The sequence below is a fragment of the Populus nigra genome, chromosome 6 (assembly GCF_951802175.1).
Source record: "Populus nigra chromosome 6, ddPopNigr1.1, whole genome shotgun sequence".
In the NCBI taxonomy this organism is placed as follows: Eukaryota; Viridiplantae; Streptophyta; class Magnoliopsida; order Malpighiales; family Salicaceae; genus Populus; species Populus nigra.
This window is the reverse complement of record NC_084857.1, coordinates 12641870-12665853: the sequence shown is the minus strand read 5'-3', so window position 1 is coordinate 12665853 and position 23984 is coordinate 12641870. Positions and strand designations below refer to the sequence as shown.

At 32.5% G+C, this 23984-nt stretch overlaps 1 protein-coding gene and 1 pseudogene across 1 annotated transcript; both read right to left on the bottom strand.

Annotated features, from left to right (window-relative positions):
- Positions 1-3548: 3548 nt before the first annotated feature.
- On the bottom strand, positions 3549-12532 carry LOC133697572 (putative E3 ubiquitin-protein ligase XBAT34). The gene is made up of 10 exons (XM_062120214.1): positions 12196-12532; positions 12002-12116; positions 11678-11758; positions 10886-10974; positions 10680-10771; positions 10213-10294; positions 6823-6925; positions 6044-6129; positions 4143-4851; positions 3549-3707 (listed from the first exon to the last, which is right to left on the bottom strand). The coding sequence occupies exons 1-9, from the start codon at positions 12295-12297 to the stop codon at positions 4171-4173; spliced, it is 1431 nt and encodes a 476-aa protein (XP_061976198.1). The 5' UTR covers positions 12298-12532; the 3' UTR covers positions 3549-3707; positions 4143-4170.
- Positions 12533-16076: 3544 nt separating this feature from the next.
- LOC133697573 (putative E3 ubiquitin-protein ligase XBAT34) lies at positions 16077-23726 on the bottom strand (annotated as a pseudogene).
- Between the last annotated feature and the right edge of the window lie 258 nt (positions 23727-23984).

Sequence of the window (23984 nt, the reverse complement as noted above, 5' to 3'; positions counted from 1 at the left end):
CTAAACTAAGCTCACGTGTCCTCTAATTTTATGGTGTGGGCTAGAGAGCGCGTGGATGGTGGACCCGAAACCGCCTTCAACTTCATTGTGAAGGATTTTGCTTCTTCTTCTTCTTTTTTTTTTCTATATTGAATTGGCCCAAGCCCATAACACAAAAACCCAGCTATGAAATAGATTTTTTTTAAAATATTTTTTATTTTAAAATATATTAATTTATTTTTATTTTTTAAAATTTATTTTTAATATTAATACAGCAAGAAAAATTAGACTAAACAAACACCAAGTTATTCTATTATAAAACTATAAATTAATATTCTATTTGGATATCCTAAGTTTGATTTGTTACCAAATGGTTTTAGGAATCATTCTCAATTCTATACAAAAAAACCTTAAATATCCTTTTATATTTTATCTTTTTTTTTACACAACAAATAATAGAAATTCAAGCCGTGATCTATTAACATCCCTACTCAAAAAGTAGTTTAAGAAGAAAGCTATTGTTTCTTTCTCGAGTAACTCTTTTTTTTATTAATACAAGTATAGTTATTAAACCCGACTCAAGAATTGACATGGTTAAAGGGCTCGGTCCCGGTTTTATGGGTCAAATCGGGTCAACCCATAAAACCCGGGTTATTTTGTGGAACCCAATGTGAAGGGCGTGGGAGAGGAATGAACATGAAGTTGTGGTTGTTTCGTGTAGAGAGAGAAAGTACTTTTAATCTCATCATCATCACCTCACGAAGTTCATCTACCCTCTCTGTTCCTTGACTTCTCCATGCTTTAAAGTTTAAAAACATCACACAAACCCTCTCTCTTTTACATCTTTCCCCTGTAAATTCCTGTGATTCATCTAACCTCTCTCTTTTACATCTTTTCCCTCACAAAGTTAAAGACTTGTTGATGGTAATAAAGCTTGTGGTACTGGTATTGCTACAGTGCTACCTGTTGCCTCTCTCTCTTAATGTTAATAAAGCCTGCTAGATGTTAAACATGGATTCCATAAAGTGGAGCCGACTTAGGATCCAAAGATGTTCAAATCCAGTTCCAATCAGGATAAAAGAAAGAAGAGGATGAGAATCACGACGGAGGGCTACTACCACTAGGAAGAAGAAAGCCTTTAGTACCTGATTCCCCGCTCTTAGTCATCGCTCTGTGAAGGAGTGGGTGAATAAACATCCGGCAAAGGCTCGTCGATCCACCACAAAGGGACGTATTCGACCTTGTTTTGAAGCAAAGCAAGGAAAGGCCTCAAGATCTTCAAACCCAAATCGACTTGCAAATTGCAATCATCTCAAACGGATCCAACTTCAAAACGTCGGGTCTCGTCCGGGTTCACCCGGGTCGCCCAGGTCATGGGTCGACCCGCCGGGTTGACCGGGTTTTGCCGGATCGTTGCACTGGCCGGTCTTTTAAAAAACCTGAACCGGTCTAGCCACTGGCTCCCGGGTCAACCTGTCGGGCTGGTCTGAATTTAATAACTATAAATGTAAGCATTAGGGATAATGTAGCTTTTTATATTTAGGGTAACCTCTTTTTGGTCCCCAATTTATACACCAATTTTCAATTAGGTCATCAACCTAATTTTATATTAATTTGATCATTAAAATACCAGAAATCCTCAATTGATTCTCCTTCATGTTTCTTGTCTAAACTTTGTAATTTATGAAATAAAAAGACTTTATTTTATGCTATTTTTCTTGCAATAACTCTAAGAACACAAGAACTTGATTGAGGATTTCTAAAAGAATAAATTTGATTAGAAAATAGGCTGGGATCTAATTGAGAAATGGGTAACATGTTAGGGACTAAAGTGAGGTTATCCCTTTATTCAACTTGTATTAAATGGATATGGACGACATTTAGGAGAAGACAAAAAAACATCCTACATGCTTTGTGCAGTTGGATTGCGGAATCAATTTCCATAACAAAAAATATGATATTTTTAATTTTTTCACAACTTCTAGAAAGTGTTTTCTGTCTAAAATAAAAGAAAAGCACTTTCCTGAAAATCAAGCTAAATTTTTTTTTTACTGGAAAGTGTTTTCCGTTGACCAGTTTTTCCAATGACAAATAAATACAGAAAAGTTTAAAAAGTGATTTTCAAGAAACCGTCTTCTGCCAAACAAACAAGGCCTTTTGGGTTTTTCCTTGAGGCTTACCACAAAGCCTCCTTTTGGGTATATTTTTTTTTATATGTTTTTTTTTTTTGAAGTCCTACACTTATTTTTTATGTGATTTGGGTATTTGTTTAAAATTTATATTTTTAACTAAAAATATTTTTTAGTGTTTTTTAATCATTTAAATTTCTTAATATAAAAAATAAATATAAAAAATTAAAAATAAAAAACAATTTATTAATACATTTTTCAATAAAAAATATTTTAAAATATAATTTCTATCCCACTCCTAATATTTACGCAACTTATTGGCCATGGCCGAGACTAACCAAGAGGACAGAAAAACTAACATCCGCTTGCGAGATTATCAAATGCCAGCAGTGCATTGGCCATGGCGGAGACTGGAACGGCGAATGCAAAATGAGAACGGCGACAACCTTAAAAATGGAAAAGAATAAGTTATCTGAAGCCTAATATCACATCCCTATGTTTTTATTTGCGTGTATAACTTACCCTCTTTCTTAATTGTCTATTAACAAGGTCCTAAACTGTCAGTAATTTAATTGTTTTATTTCCAGAATATCCATTAATTTGACCATATATTATTTTTTAAAAAAATATTTTAGGAATAGTTTGGTCATTTTATAAAAACCAACGGGCCATTTTAAGAATTAGTATATAGTGTATGGACTAAGTTATGGTTTTTTAAACCAAAGAAACTAAGTTATTATATCGCTAGAAACACAAAAGTATTAATTAATATTTACTCAAAGGAAAAACTGAAAAGAAAGCAAATAATCTAAAACACATTGAAAGAAAAAGGAACAAAAATAATGGCTTGAATATTGCAGTTTTAACAAAAAAAAAATGTGTACTTGTTTATCTTAGATGATTTTGTTTAGCTTATAAAAAAAATATTTAATATTAATTTAATATTTTTTTAATATGGTTGATAATTTAACTTTGTAATTTTTTTTTATAAGTAAAGCTAAATCATGTGGGGAAAGCACTGTAGCTTTCATCACAAAACACTGTTGATTGCTATAATGTTTCCCTACGTGTTTTTTTTTGTTATGATTTTTTCTAAAATTATCTTTGTTGATTTTGTAGGGAAAACACTGTAGCAATCTACATGATTTTTTTTTGTTATATTTTTTTTAAAATTATCTTTGTCGATTTTATTTTTTTAATATTACAATTACAAGTAAGGCTAAATCATGTGGGAATAACATTATAGTTTTTTTTATAAAACACTGTAAATTGCTATAGAGTTTCCTTGCATAAGTTTTTTTTTGTTTTTTTTTCTTATGGAATATTGACTCTATTATATTTTCAGTTTCTATTATCTAGTACTGGTTCACAATTATAATATTTTTAAATATATTTATTTTATAAGCCCACGACAGTATAGAAGCGTGCTATCGAGTCATATGTATAGAAAGAAATTATACACAAAAGGCTCACATAAGGTGTACCCTTAAAGAACCCATACATGGTCTTAATAATCACAAGTAAGCGAGTACAATGTTCCAAGAAGTTGCCTAACTGCAGCAACTCAAGTTGTCAATTCTCTTGCGCTGCCAAACTTACCTGCAGAAACGGTTGCCAGCAATTTAGCATTTTTGTTTCTAGTAAATTTTACTCTCTTCAGGATCCTATATTAAAATTTATGCAGAGATCAATAGGCTCCCATGTAGTCACACAGCAAATCACTAGACCCCAAAAAAACTAGTATCAAGCTATTCCTAAAGAAAATGCAACCACTTCCTAACAATTTTGACAGCATTTACTTGTGTGATTTAGATACTGAGAGAATAATTCCAATTCCTAAAATGTAGCAAGTGTAAGATCTACATCAGCGGAAGGAGGATGATTAGCTTCAAACTGTAAGGGATTTCAGTGATGCTACTGAAAGCATGAACACTAAGGTATACTTGTTCAATAATTCAGACAAAAAAGTTAAGGTCATATATTGTTCTATAGGAAAGAGAACATAATTGTCTATGGTGCCCAGAAAATACTTACCATTTATAGCTTCATTCTTCAGCAAGAATCAAACAGCATAGAGCCTTACAACCTGGTTAATTGTGGCACGACACACAGGGCAACCCCATTCTTTGGCTTTGATTTCCTTCAAACAAGACATGCATCCAACCATGTGGCCACATGGAATGCAAGCTCCCTCAACTGGAGCATCTAAACATATTACACATGATGATGAACCTCCATCTTCTTTCTTTTCACCGGTGTTTTCTGGTAAATTCTCAATGGGCAGGGAAGAAATATCAAGGGGGCTGGAATCAATTGATGGATAGTGAATGGGACAATCTTCTATAAGCTCATCTACAATGGGTGGAGCTGATGGGACTGAATCTTGGGCATCAGTTGCTGTCTGGACATCAGCAACGCTGCTATTCAAGATCTTGGTTTGCTGAGTTGAGCTGCCACTAGATACACCTTCATAAGGTGCCCATCCGCTGCTAGTTGTTTTTGGAGGAGGTGCTGCTGGCACATCCACAGCACCTTGACCGCCAGCATTAACATGGCAATTCCAGCTAGAGGATGAACTTGCTCCAGTGCTAGAGTGGGTATCAAAAATAGGTTGCTCTGTCATGACAGATTGAATGGAGGCATTTACTGCCATTGCTATCTCTGGATCTTCATCCGATGGTGGAGCAGTTGCTTGAACAGCCAGATTTTGAGATCTGGATAGAAATTCTGGAGGATGCATTACCTGTAACATTATAGGCATTCATGTCACAAGTCCTTTTGTAATGAACAAAGTCTTTGACTAAATGATATTAGCTCTTATTGACCATGCAAGTTTTTACATTAAAATTTCCCACTCTATACATAGATATGTAACCAACAAGGGAATTTCAATTTGAAGGCACGCAACACTCTTGAAAAGCTGATCAGAATCTGGACTGTAACAGATCATAACCAAACAGATACACTTATGACATTAGGATCCTTTTCTGCATATTTAAGTAAAAAACCTTTTTTAAAGGAAGCAAATCAACTGCTAGTATTTCAAATATGAAACAATTAATCAGGTGCAAGAGGAACCTCAATCAGCAGTCCGTATGGATTTCGATCAGAGTATTTCTGCCTATTAAAGCAGTGTAGCACCAATCAGAAATAAATGCATTTCTTCAGCAATAACCGTAGCGTAATGACTAGTGTGCATTTCAGGGGAGTTTGAGCATGAGTTACCACTTATACTACCATGCATTTCAGGGGAGTTTGAGCATGAGCTACCACTTACACAGTAGCAATCGGCTCATAACTGTCTAAAGGAAAGCATAATGACTAGTGTTCATTTCAAAGGAGTTTACTATGGGCTCATAAACTCTTGAAGGGGGACTATGAAGCTCAAGGGAAGTAGTCCAGTACATAATATACAAATATATGTCAACGAGAGAACATTTAGAATTTATTTAAGACAATTAAGCTTTGGTTTCTCCCAACCTGAAACCAATGTATTGTTCTTCAATATGAGTTTTCAACTTGACCCAAGGTGAGATGAAAACCAATAATAACCCAAAAATAACCGATTAAAGCCAACAAAATTCCCCGCAACAGCATGACATTCCTGCCATTTTAGAAGGCTCAGAATTGTCCGTAAGGGGAGGTTTTCATTTCCTCTCCTAAATGGATCTACTGGACTCCAGAACAACCCTATTCTCAAGGAGGCTTCTTATTTGGCTATAGCATCTAACATTAGTTATGCTGGACTCTGGATAGTATTGGAAATTATAGCGTTATAAGAAAAAACTCCTCAAAAGTTATCATGGTTTCAATGAAAGGAAAGGAAAAATACACATTCAAATACTTCAGCTTAAAAATTGTCTCATCTACTTGTAGTATACAAGTTGTCAATTTATGACCAAAGAAGAAGAACTGTATACAAGTGTGAATTGAACCTGTGGTATTCCTTTGCATGCATCACAAAACCACTGAAGCTGTTGCTTGTCTCTTTCATTTGCAGGTGCGAGTTTAATGCGTGTTTCTGAAAACAAAACATATCAGGTTTAAGTTGAAAATAATCAGTACAAATTGTAATAACCAAAAATAAAAAATGAATGAATTAAAGATTGGATTGAGATGGGACCAATAAGGATTGAATTATAAATTTGGGGATCAATTATGCCAAACATGGGAAGAATTGGAAGTTTGGGGACTTAATTAAACTTGAAATTATTTAATTAATGAAATAAAAAATCTAATTAAAAATAATCATTTCAAGTGAAATCATTTTCAACATATATTATTTATCATCTTTTTATCTTGAAGACCAGATCAACAAGAAACACAACCAACAAATCATGAACCACGATGCCCACGGTCCCTCACGAAACGTGCCTCATTTCTGAAGGCATGAACACACGATTTTCTCTGGCTTTAAAAGCCTGAGAACAGCCTCGCAGAGAGAAAGGGGGCTGAAAAAACACGCAGAGAGAAAGACACGAGCCGAGAACGAACACAAAAAAAAGAGAGAGAGCCAGGGGCAGGGATACTTAAGAAAACAGAGAATCAAAAGGGAAAAACAGGACCAGCAATGGGACAAAAAAAACACAGACAGGTAAAACAACAAAGAAAAAGACCAAGAACCAGAATGACATTACTAGGAAACCAACATGACATCAACTTCAACGAAGGTTAATAAGAGATACACAGATCGTTATCATCATTGAGAAATTACTAGTGGAGTTGTCAGCAATCATCACAGTAGGATCGGAGCGGTGAAACTTCGGTTCTTCCAGATTTGCTTTCCACAATTGAATTATCGTGCGTGGTTTAGCACCCTGGTCGTCCATTAATATGTAAGAAAATTACCAAGAACCAGAAAGTCATAACTTCAAAGAGAAGAAAATATAGCACTTTAAAACATAGGAATACAGCATCTTTCATATGCAAACACTACTTGGAATACAAATTCAAACAAGGAATAAGGACAACGAAACTAAGATATAAAACCCTGATAACATCTATCATCAAAGGAAGAGACCGTTGAAAGTGAGTTGTCAGTCCGATTTCATGCAACTTCATGAACAAAGTTTGCTTTGTTTTAACATGCAGCACCCAATGAGAGGTTCCAAAACGCAACCTATTCTGCAAAATTCTAGCACCAAAATGTTCAAGTGGTAATTGATGCAAAGCATGCTTGGATGTGGAAGCAGTAGCTAAACACATCACCACCTCTCACGCTGCGATGTTCTCATTTCTGAATGCCATGAAGTATTGACATCTTTGAAGACTATTTCAACACCATGAAAACAGCAAGAAGGAGCAAAATAACAGCATTTTTAACCACTAAAGTCGCTTGTAGCAGTACTGTAGGTGCTTGGATAACTTAATAAAACATTTTTTATTCAAGCCACTGTGCTAGGTGGGATGAGGTAGACTTCAACCTAGCTAGGAACGATAACCTTGTGTCTCACTCACATGTAGAGGCACTCACACGGGGTTTTAAGAGGGATATATTCCATCAGTTTGAGTCTCAACCTGAGCTTCTATATATTTCCACCTATGGATCCAAACAACATTTTTTGTTTCCCACCACATTCTATCGATTAAATACATGGAAGGTTAACAGGTATAGCCGAGGGCGGAGCCAGGAATTTTTTCTACCCAGGGCTACAAAGTAAATCCATATAAGTTATTTTTCAAGATTAATCATTAGCTTATATATAAAAATTTATCAAGATAACACTAAAGTTTCAATCCAAATACATACACACAAAATATAAAAAAATAAAATTTAAATTACATAAAATTGAAAAAAAAAATTACACTATTAAAGTTGCACTCTTCGATGTTTTGTGGAATAGAATTCATATATGATCGAATTCGAATCGATATCTTTAGCAAGTTCTCGTTTAATGTAAATGATTTAAAGTTGTTCTTAGGTTCTAAATCAGAGATAAATGCAAGGAGTTCTACTGTTCCATCACTGAATCTAAAATTTAATTCTTCTAACTGAAAATCTATTATTGAGTTAAATATATCATAATGATAATGTTTGTAAACTATTACAGATTCTTGTTACTGACATGAACGACCTATAGCTTTTTTATACGAAGTATTCATTTGTGGTATGTCAATCTCATATTGTGTGCAAACAGATTGCACATGTGCAAAGAGAAGATTAAATTTGGCATCTCTCAAAGTTCAAAACAATGCTTTAGTAGTTGATATAAGATCAATTGCATTTAAGATGTCAAGAGATTTTTGCTGCAAAACTCGACAAAGTAAATAAATAATTCATATTATTTTATGCATCAAATATAAGATGAATATAAATTCAAAAGATTTCATCACGATGGAACAACCACCAACTTCTCCATGTATAAAGTTAGAAGATCCGTTTTGAACTATACTTTAAAGCATAAGTTGCATCATGCATATCTATTAAGTTGCAAATAGAATCAAAATGAAAGCTCCACTGAGTAGTTTCACTTCGTGTAAATTATCGATTTGATTAGTCCATCTACCAGTCTCACATTCTACGGTAGCTAAAACTTCAACTTACAAAGGCATGCAAATTTGATTGTCTCATAACCAATTAGTTATTTGTGTTTAGGATTTATGTGTCTTTTAGTAAAGGACAAAGAAAGTTTTTTTATTGAGTTTTGGGTTATTAGAAAGTTTATGTGACTATCTCATAACCAATTATTAAAAATCAAGGTGGATAACAAGGTTATTAAAATTGTGATTTGACTTCTAAAATCGTATGATTTTACAAGTTAAATATATGCTTAACATGCAAAATTGTTTTAAAAACTTAAAAATAAGTGAAATTAGGTGAAATCATTAAAATCAAGCGAAAATCACGTAAAAATACGATTTCAAGGCCGTTTTAACAATTTTAGAAGAAAATATAAATGGCCGTTACTGTTTCCTCCAACTGTCCAGCACTCCAGCGGCTATTTTCCTATTAATGTGTAAACAGTACTTACCTCTGCAATTAAAAAAAAAACCATACACGCTTTTTAAGTTGTAGTATAATATTAATGAAAAGTCAACATTATACAGGTTTCACCGATTGGTCGGATTTGTGGGCTCATGTGCCCACTCCAACCCATAACCCAATCATAGAAAAGCCTAGATCATTGTAAAAAAAAAAAAAACATAATAGTGCCTAATTGAACTATCAACATGCTGGTGAGATTGAATGACACGAGAGGTATTGGGTGTTTCGACTTATATGTTAAACTCCAGATTACTCGATGCCGCAAACATTGTTGTGGATTTTACGTTCTTCTAACGAGTTTCAATTTAATTGCATCGTTGGAGGTTGGATTATTTTTTTAAAATATAAAAAAATAATTTTTATTTAAAACATATATTTAAAAGTGCTTGAATTATGTATGAAAAAAAATTTCTCACGATTTTACGATTTATTTTTACAATTCGAGTTTATTTTGTATTTTTTATACCGTGTCAAAAATACATTTTTGACAGCTTTGATGGATGGTTCATTAATTTTTTTATTTATTGAATTTTTTGTAATTTATTTTTTTTTATTTAAGCTAGGCTATAGCCCACCATAATCTCCTTAACTCCTCCGCCCTTGATATAGCTACAACCATTATGAATCCAGAACCGGATAAAGTTTATAATAAAAGTGTGGTTTTGGTAAAACCCATAACACTGCTAGAAAGCCGATCAATGTGTATAAATCATAGTTATTAAACTTGAACTGGACTAGTAGGGTTTCCCAATGGCTAGATCGGTCTGGATTAGAAAAAAAACCGAGATGAGCAAAAACTTTGTTGACCCGGTAAAACCCGATTGATATCTGTTGTTTTAGTTGATTATTAATTTTTTTTCAAAATTCATTATATAAATACTAAAATAATATTTTATTTTTTTAATATGAGAAGTATATATACTTTATGTTTTCATAAAAAAAATTTTTTATAAGATTTCAAAAAAACAAATACAAGTATCATTACATCAGAGCCTAGAACCAAAAAATAACTCTCAAAGGCAGCACAAAAATAAAAGCCTGCATCGTTATAAAATTTTAACAATGAATGTGAATCTGGCATCCAATTTCTTGCAAATTAGAAAATTTTACTTGGCGTACCTGCAAACTAGAATAAATGGCAAGCTCGAACTTGCAAGGCATTCCAGGATTACGGGAACCAGTAGGTGAAACAACAGCCCATCTGTACAAGCCGTGACACTGTTAGGCATAACAAATCCAGTGCTCTTTGAGACCAATATTTAGCTGGATAACAAATGTTACATTGAACAAGTCATTTTTTGATTTTTATTTGTTTTCGTATTTTAATAATGTTTTTTAAAAAAATAATTTTTTTTTATTTTTTTATTTGCTTCAAATTAATATTTTTTTGGTATTTTTAGATCATTTTGATGCATTGATATCAAAAATTATTTTAAAAAAATAAAAAAATATTTTAATATATTTCCAAGTAAAAAACACTTTAAAAAACAACCACAGTCATATTCCGAAGCTCTAACCGTCCAGATGACATATTCCGTAACTTGAAAAAGGAGGAGCAAAAAGCAACAAATAAAAATGATACCCACATGTTTCTTGAAACCAACCGAGGTGCCACTACTTCTAGAAATCCAGGTCCATAAAACTCCCGCAACCACCCAGAGAATAGGCAAATATGACCCTGCGAAGAATTAGGGAAAAAATCTTTTTAACATGGTAAATAACAGAAATTATTTTCCCACGTTGCCCGGTTACAAAGTAGTTACAACGTCACAGCATGAACTGTTAAGCATACCTCAATTGCCCGGACAACATTGCCGTACCCTTTTGCCCTGGCAACTTCTAGAGGAGTTTGGCAATCACCATTCGTCATTAATGCATTTGCTGAAAATTAAAAAGAAACAAACACGTATTAAACTATCGCTGACACTCCAATATATATATATATATATACAGCTGCAAAAATTAACTATTTATTTTTGTATTTTAAAAATATTTTTAAAAAAATTTAAATATTTTATTTTTTTAAAATTAATATTTTTTTAGTATTTTTAAATCATTTTAATAGATGATGTTAAAAATAATTTTTTTAATAAAAAAATATATTATTTTGATGAATTTTCAAATAAAAAATATTTTAAAAAGTAATTATTACCTATTTATTTTTTAAAAAATAATTTTTTTTAATTTTTTGCTTCAAATTAATATTTTTTTATGTTTTTAAATAATTTTGATGCACTGATGTCAAAAATAATTTTTTAAAAAAATATTATTTTGATGAATTTTCGAGTGAAAAATTCTTTGAAAAACAACTATAACTTGTATGTTTTTGTGTTTTAAAATTGCTTTAGAAAAAAATTAATTTTTTTTGCTTCAAATTAATTTTTTTAGTGTTTTAAAATCATTTTGATGCACTGATATTAAAAATAATTTTTTAAAAATAAAAAAATTATTTAAATTTTTTTTTTAAAAAAAAATCACTTTGAAAAATAATTATAGGTTAGTTTTTAAGTTTCAAAAATATTTTTAAAAAATTTTAAAACCTTTTCAATTAATATTTTTTAATATTTTTAAATTATTTGCTCACCTCCATGTGAAAGAAGTAACTTGACAGTATTTTCAAGACCTTTTTTTGCCGCATGATGCAAGGGATTCCCCCCCTTCCGACCTACAGCTCGATAAAAAAAAAATAATAATTATACTCATAAACAGAATTAACACGTTAATCAAGAATCCGTGGGCAGAGGCAATTCCTTAAAAAAAAAAAAAAAATCCTTTACCGTAATATATTCGAAAATGAACCTGTTTTGTTATGTAGTGGAGTGCTAAACTAATTAAGAACGAACTAATTTCTCTTAATTGAAAGATTAAGAAAGCAAATGAACATTTAAATTAGTAAAGAAAGGGATACCTTGGCGATAGGCATTAACATCAGCACCGAGCTCAATCAAAGTTTTAGCCACGTTAAAGAGTTGAGGATTCAAACACGCCACTATCAGTGGTGTTTTTCCTTCTTTATCAACCCACTGCACAAAAAAACCAATTAGATTTATTTAAAAAAATAATAAAAAGGAGAAAGATAAAAAAAGTTGGAATAATCGGAACCTCAAGGCTAGCGCCTTCTCTGCAAAGATTTTTGATTCCTTCTATGTTGCCGTTTTTCACTTGCTGATACAGCAACTCGTGCTTTGATTGCTGTTGCCCCATTCTTTTTTCTATCACAAACAAACAAAAATGAAGGATTCCTTCCTTCCCGGATGGCCTTCTCTTCTCTTCTCGTATTATTTAGAGGTAAATCGGAGCGGTAGTCTCCGGGAAAGCTACGACTATAATTTTCCTGGACAATCGAATATCCATATTTGTTTTTGCTTAAGAAAGAAGAATATGGAAAGTCAACTGATATGAAATTAAAAATAGAGGCGAGGAGTTGAATGAAACTAAACTAAACTAAACTACGCGTCCTCTAATTTTATGGCGTGCGCTAGATAGCGCCTGGATGGAGGACCCGAGCCGAAACCACCTTGAATTTCATTGTCATGGAAATTGCTTCTTCTTCATCTTTTTTCTTATATTGATTTTTCAATCTCGAAGAAAAAACAAATACAAGGCGGGCCAAGGTTTTTTAAAATATTTTTTTCAGAAATATATTAAAATATTTTTTTAAATTTATTTTTAATATTATACACCAAGCAAAATTAGACTAAACAAGCACCAAGTTATTCTACCGTAAAACTATAAATTAATATTCTATTTGGATATCCCATAATTTTTTTTTTAGTTTAACATAGGTATCGGGGTCAGCTTGCGCGTACCTTGACTAATCCCACGAGCTCTAAAGTTAACGACAATATAAGCTTCCAGTGGCCATCATATCAGTAACCACAAGGCTCAAACCTGAGACCACAAAGGGAGCAAACCTTTTGGTCTCAAACTCTTACCACTAGGCCACCACCTAAATGGTTTTGGATATCCCACATTTGATTTGTTATCAAATGGTCTTAGGAATCATTCTTAATTCAAAAAACAAACATTAACTACCCTTTTATATTTTATCTTTTTTTTTTACACAATGAATAATAAAAATTCAAGTTGTTATCTATTAAAATCTCTATTCAAAAAATAGTTCCATAGTTTTTTTCTCGAGTAATTCTCTCCTTATCAATGCAAGCATTAGGGATAATGTAGTGTTTTATATTTAGGGTAACCTCTTATTGGTCCCTAATGTATACACCAATTTTCAATTAGGTCATGAACCTAATTTTATATTAATTTGATCATTAAAATACCAGAAATCCTCAATTGATTCTCTTTCATGTTTCTCGTCTAAACTTTGTAATTTATGAAATAAAAAGACGTCATTTATGCTATTTTTCTTGCAATAACTCTAAGAACACAAGAACTTGATTGAGGATTTCTAAAAGGATAGATTTGATTAGAAAATAGGCTGGGATCTAATTGAGAAATGGGTTACAAGTTAGGGACTAAAGTGAGGTTGTCCCTTTATTCAACTTGTATTAAATGGATGTTTTTGTGCTAAGATGGTCAAATTACTACTTTAACTGTAAGATCTGCTTTTAATCTTGTTATAAGACATTGAAATGAAGGATTGTTACTTGGCTAATTAGGAGGGGGGGGGGGGGGCATGAAAGAGAAGGTGAATTTAGTGTACTTCCGCACTATTTATTTTTTATTATTTATTATTTTATTAAAAAATTGAGCTTTATAATTTTTTTATGAATTTATTTTAGACTTATAATTCAAGATACGAATTTGATAATTTAAATCAATTGACTTGATTTTTTTTTATTTTAATTGATTTTTTTTAATATCATTCATTTCATGATTTGTTTTTTATGAGGTTATCACCACTTCTTAACTTGAATCACATGTTTGGCAGATTAATCTTAGCTGACTCGAGTTATTTTTTTATGTTTTTTTTAATAGATTGTTTTTTTAATTTTATCTATCAATACTGGGTTGATTGAGAATTAAGTTTCATACTTTATTTCAATCTGTTTTATATTGGATTATTTATGTCTCATAATCTGGGTGGCAGGTTTAGCAAGCTAACACAGGTTATTATTTTGGGTTCTATTTTTAATTTTTTTTAATTTTATCATTTAACATTGAGTATATTAAAAATTGAGTTTCGTAATTTATTTTGATTTGTTTTTTACAAGGTTATCATGATCTCGTGGGTTGGTATGTTGGTTGACGGTTTAACCTAGACTCATTCAAATGGATCCAATGTGTTGTCATTTCACTTTTTATATATAAAAAATCTCATCTTAAATATTTATTTTGAGTCAAAATATATTTTTGTTGGTCATACAAGTTGATTTTAGACCTGTAAATGTAAACAAGTCATGTTGTATCAATTCTCATGTAGTTTAATTTGTTTTACTAGAAAAAATATGAATAAAAACTGGATATTATTTTTACTTTAAAAAATTGATCCGACCTCCAGTTTTACATGACTGAATTATCTAGCTAATATTAAAACTCAATTTCAAAACCAGCTTTTATACAATACGAAATGTATCTGTAAACCCAATTAAATATACAGACCGTTCACAACAAATTTATGAAATTTATAAAAAATTTACTCCAAGTAATTTTTTTTTATTTCCCTTTCATTAAGAAAAGCAAGTCGCCATAGAGACATGCATCGGATTTGTTTCGATTTTTTAGAATAGTTTTTAGCATAATTTTTCATGTGCACATATAACATAGTTGTCGTTTGAAAAAGAGCCCAGGTCATCAGATGAACTTATAATTACTAGATTAACATAAATTAATATTTTTATCAAGAATATATTGTTTTTTTATATTCTATATATTTTTTTAACCGTTGACTCAATTAGGCTTGATTAAGTTAATCTAATCACTAAAAATTTAGTTAATTATTTAAATTTTATCATGTTAATATCTTTATGATTTAAGTGGAAACTCCTAAAATAAGTTTTAGATATTCTAAATTAATCAACCTAGCAAATTAAATTTAACAAAATTAAATATAGCTTATCTAGAATACTTTTTTTTTGGATTCGAGGAAACTCCACCTCTCAAAAAGCACACTTTATAGGTTCAGGTGAGTGAGTAAAACCCCGACTGTCCCTTTATCTAGAATACGCGCCCACTTTAAAAATGAATGACAGTTATTTGCGCGATTCATTGTAGAAATCCAAGCCGTCTCATCTTTTCTTTTTCTCTAGTCAATCTTTTCCTCTACACAAGTTTTCTGTACAACCATTTTATTGCTCGAAGCTATCAAGTAGGGTCTCCTCGCCTTGCTGTTAGTTTCCTCCTTCTCATCTTTCTTTTAATCATTTTTTTTAGTATTTTTTTCTAGTCTTACACTCCTTTTGGTGTCATTTGAAGAGTGTTTCGCAGTGCAGTTAAAATACTGTTTGTTCAAATTTTATTTTTTTTATTTAAAATTATTGTTTTAGTGTTTTTTAATTGTTTTAGTGTTTTAATATAAAAATAATATATTAATACATTTAGGAATAAAAAATATTTTGCCAGACATTTACGCAACTTATTGGCCATGGCCGAGACTGACCAAGAGGAGAGAAAAACTAGCATCCGTTTGCGAGCTTGTCAAAAGCCAGCAGTGCATTGGCCATGGCTGTGACTGAAACGGCGCATGCAAAATAAGAACGGCGACAACCTTTAAAGATGGAAAAGAATAAGTTATCTAAAGCCTAATATCACATCCCTATGTTTTTATTTGCGTGTATAACTTACCCTCTTTCTTAATTGTCTATTAACAGTAAATCACTAGACTCCCAAAAAACTAGTATCAAGCTATTCCCAATGAAAATGCTACCTCTTCCTAACAGTTTTGAAAGAATAATTCCAATTCGCAAAATATAGCAAGTGTAAGATCTACATCAGCGGAAGGAGGATGATTAGCTTCAAACTATAGGGGATTTCAGTGATGCTACTAAAAGCATGAACACTAAGGTATACTTGTTCAATAATTCAAACAAAAAAGTTAAGGTCATATATTGTTCTATAGGAAAGAGAACATAATTGTCTATGGTGCCCAGAAAATACTTACCATTTATAGCTTCATTCTTCAGCAAGAATCAAACAGCATAGAGCCTTACAACCTGGTTAATTGTGGCACGACACACAGGGCAACCAAATTTCTTGGCTTTGATTTCCTTCAAACAAGACATGCATCCAACCATGTGGCCACATGGAATGCAAGCTCCCTCAACTGGAGCATCTAAACATATTAAACATGATGATGATCTTTCATCTTCTTTCTTTTCACCTGTGTTTTCTGGAAAATTCTCAATGGGTAGGGAAGAAATATCAAGGGGGCTGGAATCAATTGATGGATAGTGAATGAGACCATCTTCTATAAGCTCATCTACAGTGGGTGGAGCTGATGGGACTGAATCTTGGGCATCAGTTGCTGTCTGGACATCAGCAACGCTGCTATTTAAGATCTTGGTTTGTGGAGTTGAGCTGCCACTAGATACAGCTTCATTAGGTGCCCATCCGCTGCTAGTTGTTTTGGGAGGAGGTGCTGCAGGCACATCCATAGCACCTTGACCGCTAGCATTAACAGGGCAATTCCAGCTAGTGGATGAACTTGCTCCAGTGCTAGAGTGGGTATCAGAAATAGGTTGCTCTGCCGTGGCAGACTAAATGGAGGCATTTATTGCCATTGCTATCTCTGGATCTTCATCAGATGGTGGAGCAGTTGCTTGAACAGCCAGATTCTGAGATTCGGGCAGAAATTCTGGAGGATGCATTACCTGTGACATTATAGGCATTCATGTCACAAGTCCTCTTGTAATGAACAAAGTCTTTGACTAAATGATATATAGCTCCTATTGACCAAGCAAGTTTTTACATTAAAATTTCCCACTCTATACATAGATATGTAAACAATAAGGGAATTTCAATTGGAAGGTATGCAACACACTTGAAATGCTGATCAGAATTTAGACTCTAACAGATCACAACCAAACAGATACACTTGTGACATTAGGATCCTTTTCTGCATATTTAAGTAAAAGCCATTTTTTAAAGGAAGCAAATCAACTGTTAGAATTTTAATTATAAAACAATTAATCCGGTGCAAGAGGAACCTCAATTAACTGTCCGTATGCATTACGATCAGAGTATTTCTGCCCATTAAAGCAGTATAGCACCAATCAGAAATAAATGCATTTCTTCAGCAATAACCAGAGCGTAGTGACTAGTGTGCGTTTCTGGGGAGTTTGAGCATGAGCTACCACTTACACAGTAGCAAACGGCTCATAACTATCCAAAGGAAAGCATAATGACTAGTGCTCATTTCAAAGGAGTTTAGTGTCGGCTCATAAACTCTTGAGGGGGGACTATAAGCCTCAAGGGAAGTAGTCCAGTACATAATATACAAATATATGTCAACGAGAGAATAGTTGCAATTTATTTAAGACATTTAAGCTTTCGTTTCTCCCAACCTGAAACAAATGTATTGTTCTTCAATATGAGTTTTCAATTTGACCCAAGGTGACATGAAAACCAATAATAACTGATTAAAGCCAACAAAATTCCCTGCAACAGCATGACATTCCTACCATTTTAGAAGGCTCAGAATTGTCCGTAAGGGGAGGTTTTCATTGTTAATATATTCGTCTTTCCTTATTTAGTTTCTTTCATAGCCATATATCCCTTGATTATCTCTCTAAGATTTTCATTATTGTTCTATATATTCTTACTGTAATCCTTCCTATAATAGGCCTAGGATTAAAGGATCTGATTATGTTTATTAGACCCTAGAATTAATGGATTTGATCATTCTTGATGTGTTTATATATTGCAACTCTCTTAGTAAAAGATACATAAAACATTTCAGAAATTCTCTTGTATCATCTTGTCATTCATGTCCTCTTCTAAATGGATCTACTGGACTCCAGAACAATCCTATTCTCAAGTAGGCTTCTTATTTAGCTATAGCATCTAACATTAGTTATGCTGGAATCTGGATAGTATTGGAAATTATAGCGTTATAAGAAAAAACTCCTCAAAAGTTATCATGGTTTCAATGAAAGGAAAGAAATAATGCACATTCAAATACTTCAGCTGAAAAATTGTCTCATCTACTTGTAGCATACAAGTTGTCAATTCCTCTATGACCAAAGAAGAAGAACTGTATACAAGTGTGAATTGAACCTGTGGTATTCCTTTGCATGCATCCCAAAACCACTGAAGCTGTTGCTTGTCTCTTTCATTTGCAGGTGCGAGTTTAATGCGTGTTTCTGAAAACAAAACATATCAGGTTTAAGTTTAAAATAATCAATACAAATTAAAAAAAATATATATTTATTACTTAAATCTTAACCAAAAGCGAGTTACTTTTGATTTGGTGAATCATCAAAAAAAAAAAAAAATTGTTAGCTATCTGGTATGTCTAATTCACGTTGGAGGCAGGAGCATGGCGAGGTACACTATATCCAGAGTACTTCAAAAGATATCTAGTTCCTTATGTTGTCAGGATTATTTACCATACTTGCTTATGCCTAACAGTCTGAGGCCTATACCTCGCTTGTCTCCGCTTCCTACCTCTTGAGACTATGCATGGACATAAAAAAAATCCAATGTAAATGTAGGGACTACGAAACCAACATGACATCAACTTCAACAAAGGTCAGTAAAAGATTCGCAAATAGATATCATCATTGAGAAATTACTAGTGGAGTTGTCAATAATCAACACGGTAGGATTGGAGTATTGAAACTTTGGATCTTCCAAATACGCTTTCCACAATGCAATTAGTGTACGTGGTTGAGCATCCTGGTCATCCATTAATATGTAAGAAAATTACCAAAAACCAGACACTCATAACTTAAAAGAGAAGAAAATATAGCACTTTAAAACATAGGAATACAGCATCTTACATTTGCAAACACTACTAGGAATACAAATTCAAACAAGGAAAAAGGATAACGAAACTAAGATATGAAACCCTGATAACATACTATCATCAAAGGAAGAGACCATTGAAAGTGAGTCGTCAGTCCCATTTCATGCAACTTCATGAACAAAGTTTGCTTTGTTTTAACATGCATTACACACTGAGATGAGGTAGACTTCAACCTAGGAACGATAACCTGGTGTCTCACTCACATGTAGAGGCACTCACACGGGGTTTTTAGAGGGATATATTCCATTAGTTTGAGTCTCAACCTGAGCTTCTATTTCCACCTGTGGAATGAGCTAGCCAAACAACATTTATTGTTTCCCACCACATTCTATCGATTAAATACATGGAAGGTTAACAGGTATAGCTATAGCCATTATGAATCCAGAACTAGATAAATTTTATAATAAAAGTGTGTTTTTGGTAAAACCCATAAAACTGCTAGAAAGCCAACCAATGTGCATAAACAGGAATAAAGATAAGCCACCGATGCAAACCAGGAATGTGCCGGACAAGAATTCCAAAAGCTTAAATACAAATACAAGTACCATTACAGCAGAGCCTAGAACCAAAAAATAACTCTCAACTGCAGCACAAAAACAAAAGCCTACATCATTATAAGCTTTTAACAATGAATGTGAATCTGGTATCCAATTTCTTGCAAATTAGAAAATTTTACTTGTCATACCTGCACACTAGAATAAATGGCAAGCTCCAGCTTGTAAGGCATTCTAGGATTCCGAGAACCAGTAGGTAAAACAACAGCCCATCTGCACAAGCCATGACACTATTAGCTGTATAGCAAATGTTACATGAAACAAGCCATTTCAAACTGTCTAGATGACAAATTCCCTAACTTAAAAAGGAGTAGCAAAAAACAACAAATAAAACCCCATCAATGCGAGAACACATGGAATTGATGCCCACATGTTTCTTGAAACCATCCAAGGTGACAGTATTTGTAGATATACAGGTCCATAAAACTCCAGCAACAAACCAGAGAATAGGCAAATGTGACTCTGCAAAGAATTAGAGGGGAAAAAATCTTTTTAAGTGGTAAATAACAGAAATTATTCTCCCACGTTGCCCAGTTACAATGTAGTTACAACATCACAGCATGAACTGTTAAGCATACCTCAATTGCCCGGACAACATTGCCGTACCCTTTTGCCCTGGCAACTTCTAGAGGAGTTTGGCAATCATCATTCGTCATTAATGCATTTGCTGAAAATTGAAAAGAAACAAACACTTACTAAACTACCGCTGACACTAAAAAAAAAAAAACTAGACAGCTGCAAGCAAATGAAGTTTCCAAATTGACGGCAATAAACGACAGTGCACCTCACCTCCATGTGAAAGAAGTAACCTGACAGTATTTTCAAGACCTCTTTTTGCCGCATGATGCAAGGGAGTCCCCCCATTACGACCTACAGCTCAATAAAAAAAACCATGGAACTTTGACATAGTATTAAAATCTGGATGAATAAGTAGTTATGAGTCTGATTTTTTTCATTTTATTCATTTAATAAAAAATAAGTAAAGGACTTCAAGTTCAAAATTTTTTTGCTATCGTAATATATTAAAAAATAATATAAATTATATTTTAAAATCTCAACTAAAATCTAAGATATTAAATTAAAATTGTTAGTTTACCATACTCATACACAGAATTAACACCTTAATCAAGAATCCGTGGGCAGAGGCAATTCCTTCGGAAAAAAAAAAATCTTTTACTGTAATATATTCGAAAATGAACCTGTTTGCTATATAGTGGAGTACTAAACTAATTAAGAACGAGCTAATTTCTCTTAATTGAAAAATTAAGAAAGCAAGTGAATATTTAAAATTTTAAATTAGTAAAGAAAGGGATACCGGGGCGATAGGCATTGACATTAGCACCGAGCTCAATCAAAGTTTTAGCCACATTAAAAAGTTGAGGATTCAAACAGGCCAGTATCAGTGGTGTTTTTCCTTCTTTATCAATCCACTGCACAACAAAACCAATTAGATTTTATTTTGTTTTTAATTTAAAAAATAATAAAAAGGCCAAAGATAAAAAAAAAAAAAAAAGTTGGAATAATCGAAACCTCGAGGCGAGCGCCTTCTCTGCAAAGATTTTTTATTCCTTCTTTATTGCCGCATTTCACTTGCCGAAACAGCAACTCTTCCTTCGATTGCTGTTGCCCCATTCTTTTTTATATCACAATCAAACAAAAATGAAGGATTCCTTCCTTCCTGGATTGCCTTCTCTTCTTGTATTATTTAGAGGTAAATCGGAGCGGTACTTTCCGGGAAAGCTACGACTATGATTTTCCTGGAAAATCGAATATCGATATTATTCTTTTTTGCTTAAGAAAGAAGAATTTGGAAAGTCAATTGATGAGAAATTTTTTTAATTAACATGAATGTTTATTTTAATTTTCATATATTTTAATTAATTTTACAAGTTTTAAAATTAATAATTATATAATTTTATAATGAACATGAACCTAAAATTTATATAATTCAAACCGGTAAATTCAAACCAGTTTATAATTTATAAATTTTAAAATTTATATAACTCAATTAGTGAACTCAATTGATGGGAAATTTAAAATATAGGTGAGGAGTTGAATGGAACTAAACTAAGCTCACGTGTCCTCTAATTTTATTGTTAAGGAATTTGCTTCTTGTTTTTATTCGGGGGCATGCCCATAACACAAAAATCTAGATTATTTTTTAAAATATTTTTTATTTTTTTAAATTTATTTTTAATATTAATACACAAATCAAAATTACATTGAACAAACGCCAAGTTATTCTACTGTAAGACAGTAAATTGATATTCTATTTGGGCATCCCACGTTTGATTTGGTACCAAGTGATTTTATGAATCATTCTCAAATCTTAAAAAAAAAACGTTAATTATCCTTTTATATTTCATCTTTTTTTTAGACAATGAATAATAGAATTTTCTTTCTTTTTTTTTTCTCACAACTCTAGTATTAATAAATATTACATATTAAACAAAAATATATAGTATTCTTAAATATGGTGTCATAAATAAACTAATAAAAAGGATTTAAAATCAATACATGTATATTTTTTTTTATTTTTTTAAAAGAGAAAACAAATACAAGAAATCTAAAAATAAATTAATTATACAATGAAATATCTAAAAACAAATATGAGAAAGCTACAAATAAATTCAAAAAATCATTTTTTTGATATTCAAAAAAACCTGTCTAACTAAATATCAAAATAAAAAAACAGTGAAAATAAGAGGGTGAGGTATAAGGCCCAGCCCGGTCACTGTGCATGCATGCGTGAATTACTCACGCATGCTTTGCACGGTGACAGGGTAATTATTTTGCCTTTGTAACTACTGAGAGTGTGTTTGGTATTGCGGTAGCTGTTGTGGTTGTGATTTGAAAAAAGTTGTTTTATAAAATGTACTTTTAATTGAAGTTAGTTTGAAAAAATAGGTGTTTGGTTAAAACTGTAATTGAAATTGAGGTTGAAGAAAAAGTAGTTTAATGTATTTGGTTAAAAATGCTTTTAAAATTGAGGTTATAAAATAATTTTAAAAAATATATATTAATATTGATAATTTTTAATTTAAATATTATGGATTTAAGTATTGCTATTATATCATGAAATAAATCATACTTAATATAAAATATTTTTTATTATTCCATGAAAGCATCCACAATTCCATTATGTACGAAATACATTCGATAAGAATTACAGTTTCATAATTATTTTAACGTATAATAAAATTAGATAAAATATTATCAGGTATAAAATTCACTCTAAACTAATTTTTAAAAAAATATTAAAAAAATTATCACACTATAAAAAAAAATTAAGTTCAATGCAAGTTAACGAATTGCACTGTTTATTATTTTTAAATGAATAGTGCAATTTTCTTGCACCATGTACATGAATAGTATATTAATGTATATCAATGTATACTGTTTATGTTAATTGAACTGCTTAATGAACAGTGAAAGAAAAACAGGAAAAAATTGCTTGCAAAAACCGCAGGTGAAATGCCAAATTTTCATGGATCCCATGACCAAAACACAGTTGTTGAAAATAACCAAACATCATGCTATTAAGTTTCACAGAAAAAGCAGAAGATAACGCAGAGCCAAACACTATCTGAATTTGCAAAGCGGGGAAGAGGAAGGAGAGGGTACCTGGAGCTACTGCCTGAAGACGAAGATTACGGTGAGGGAGGGCTGGTTAACCAATGTTCCTCTCTGCTTCTGTTTATTTTTTTTTATCTCTGTCTTTCTCTCTGTGTGTGTTTTAGTCCCTCTGGTATTCTTCTGTTCGTTCGTTTGTTCTCTCCTCCATCTCTCTCTTTTTTTTTTTCCTGGTTTTCATTCGTCTTTCTCTCTGTGTTCTTTTAGTCTCCCTCTACACTCTCTCCGTCTGTTCTTTTTTTCTTTGCGTTTTCTTTCAGTCTCCTCTTGCTCGCTCTCCTCTCTCCGTTTTTCTAGTCTGTCTGTCCTCCCCTCTTTTCATGGTCTTCTCTGGCTTTTTATAAAGCCAGAGATTGGCTTCAGTTCGTGCGTTCGTGCCTCACGATCGTGAGGCACGTTCATCTCTGTATCTTTGAGAAGAAACAGAGGAGAAACAGTCGTGCGATCAACTTCGTGGCCCCTGGAAATGGCAACGTGGGGATAGTGGGCAGGATACGTGGTCCAAAGCAATTTTGGTCCATTTCCTGTTGAATCGTTCTCTGGTCTGGAGACAAAGGGGCGAAGACGATGAATAGTATTCCTGGAAACGGCGCCGTTTTCTTGAATAAAAACGGCTATTTTCAATTTTGCCCCTGGATCAATTGCAATTGAAGCCTTGGATTTAACGCCATTTACAACATGATCCTTGTACGTTAATTTCTTGCAATTGTAACCCGAATCAGCTCCAAACTTTGGTGTTTCTTCAATTAAACCCCTGATTTCATTAATTAAACTAA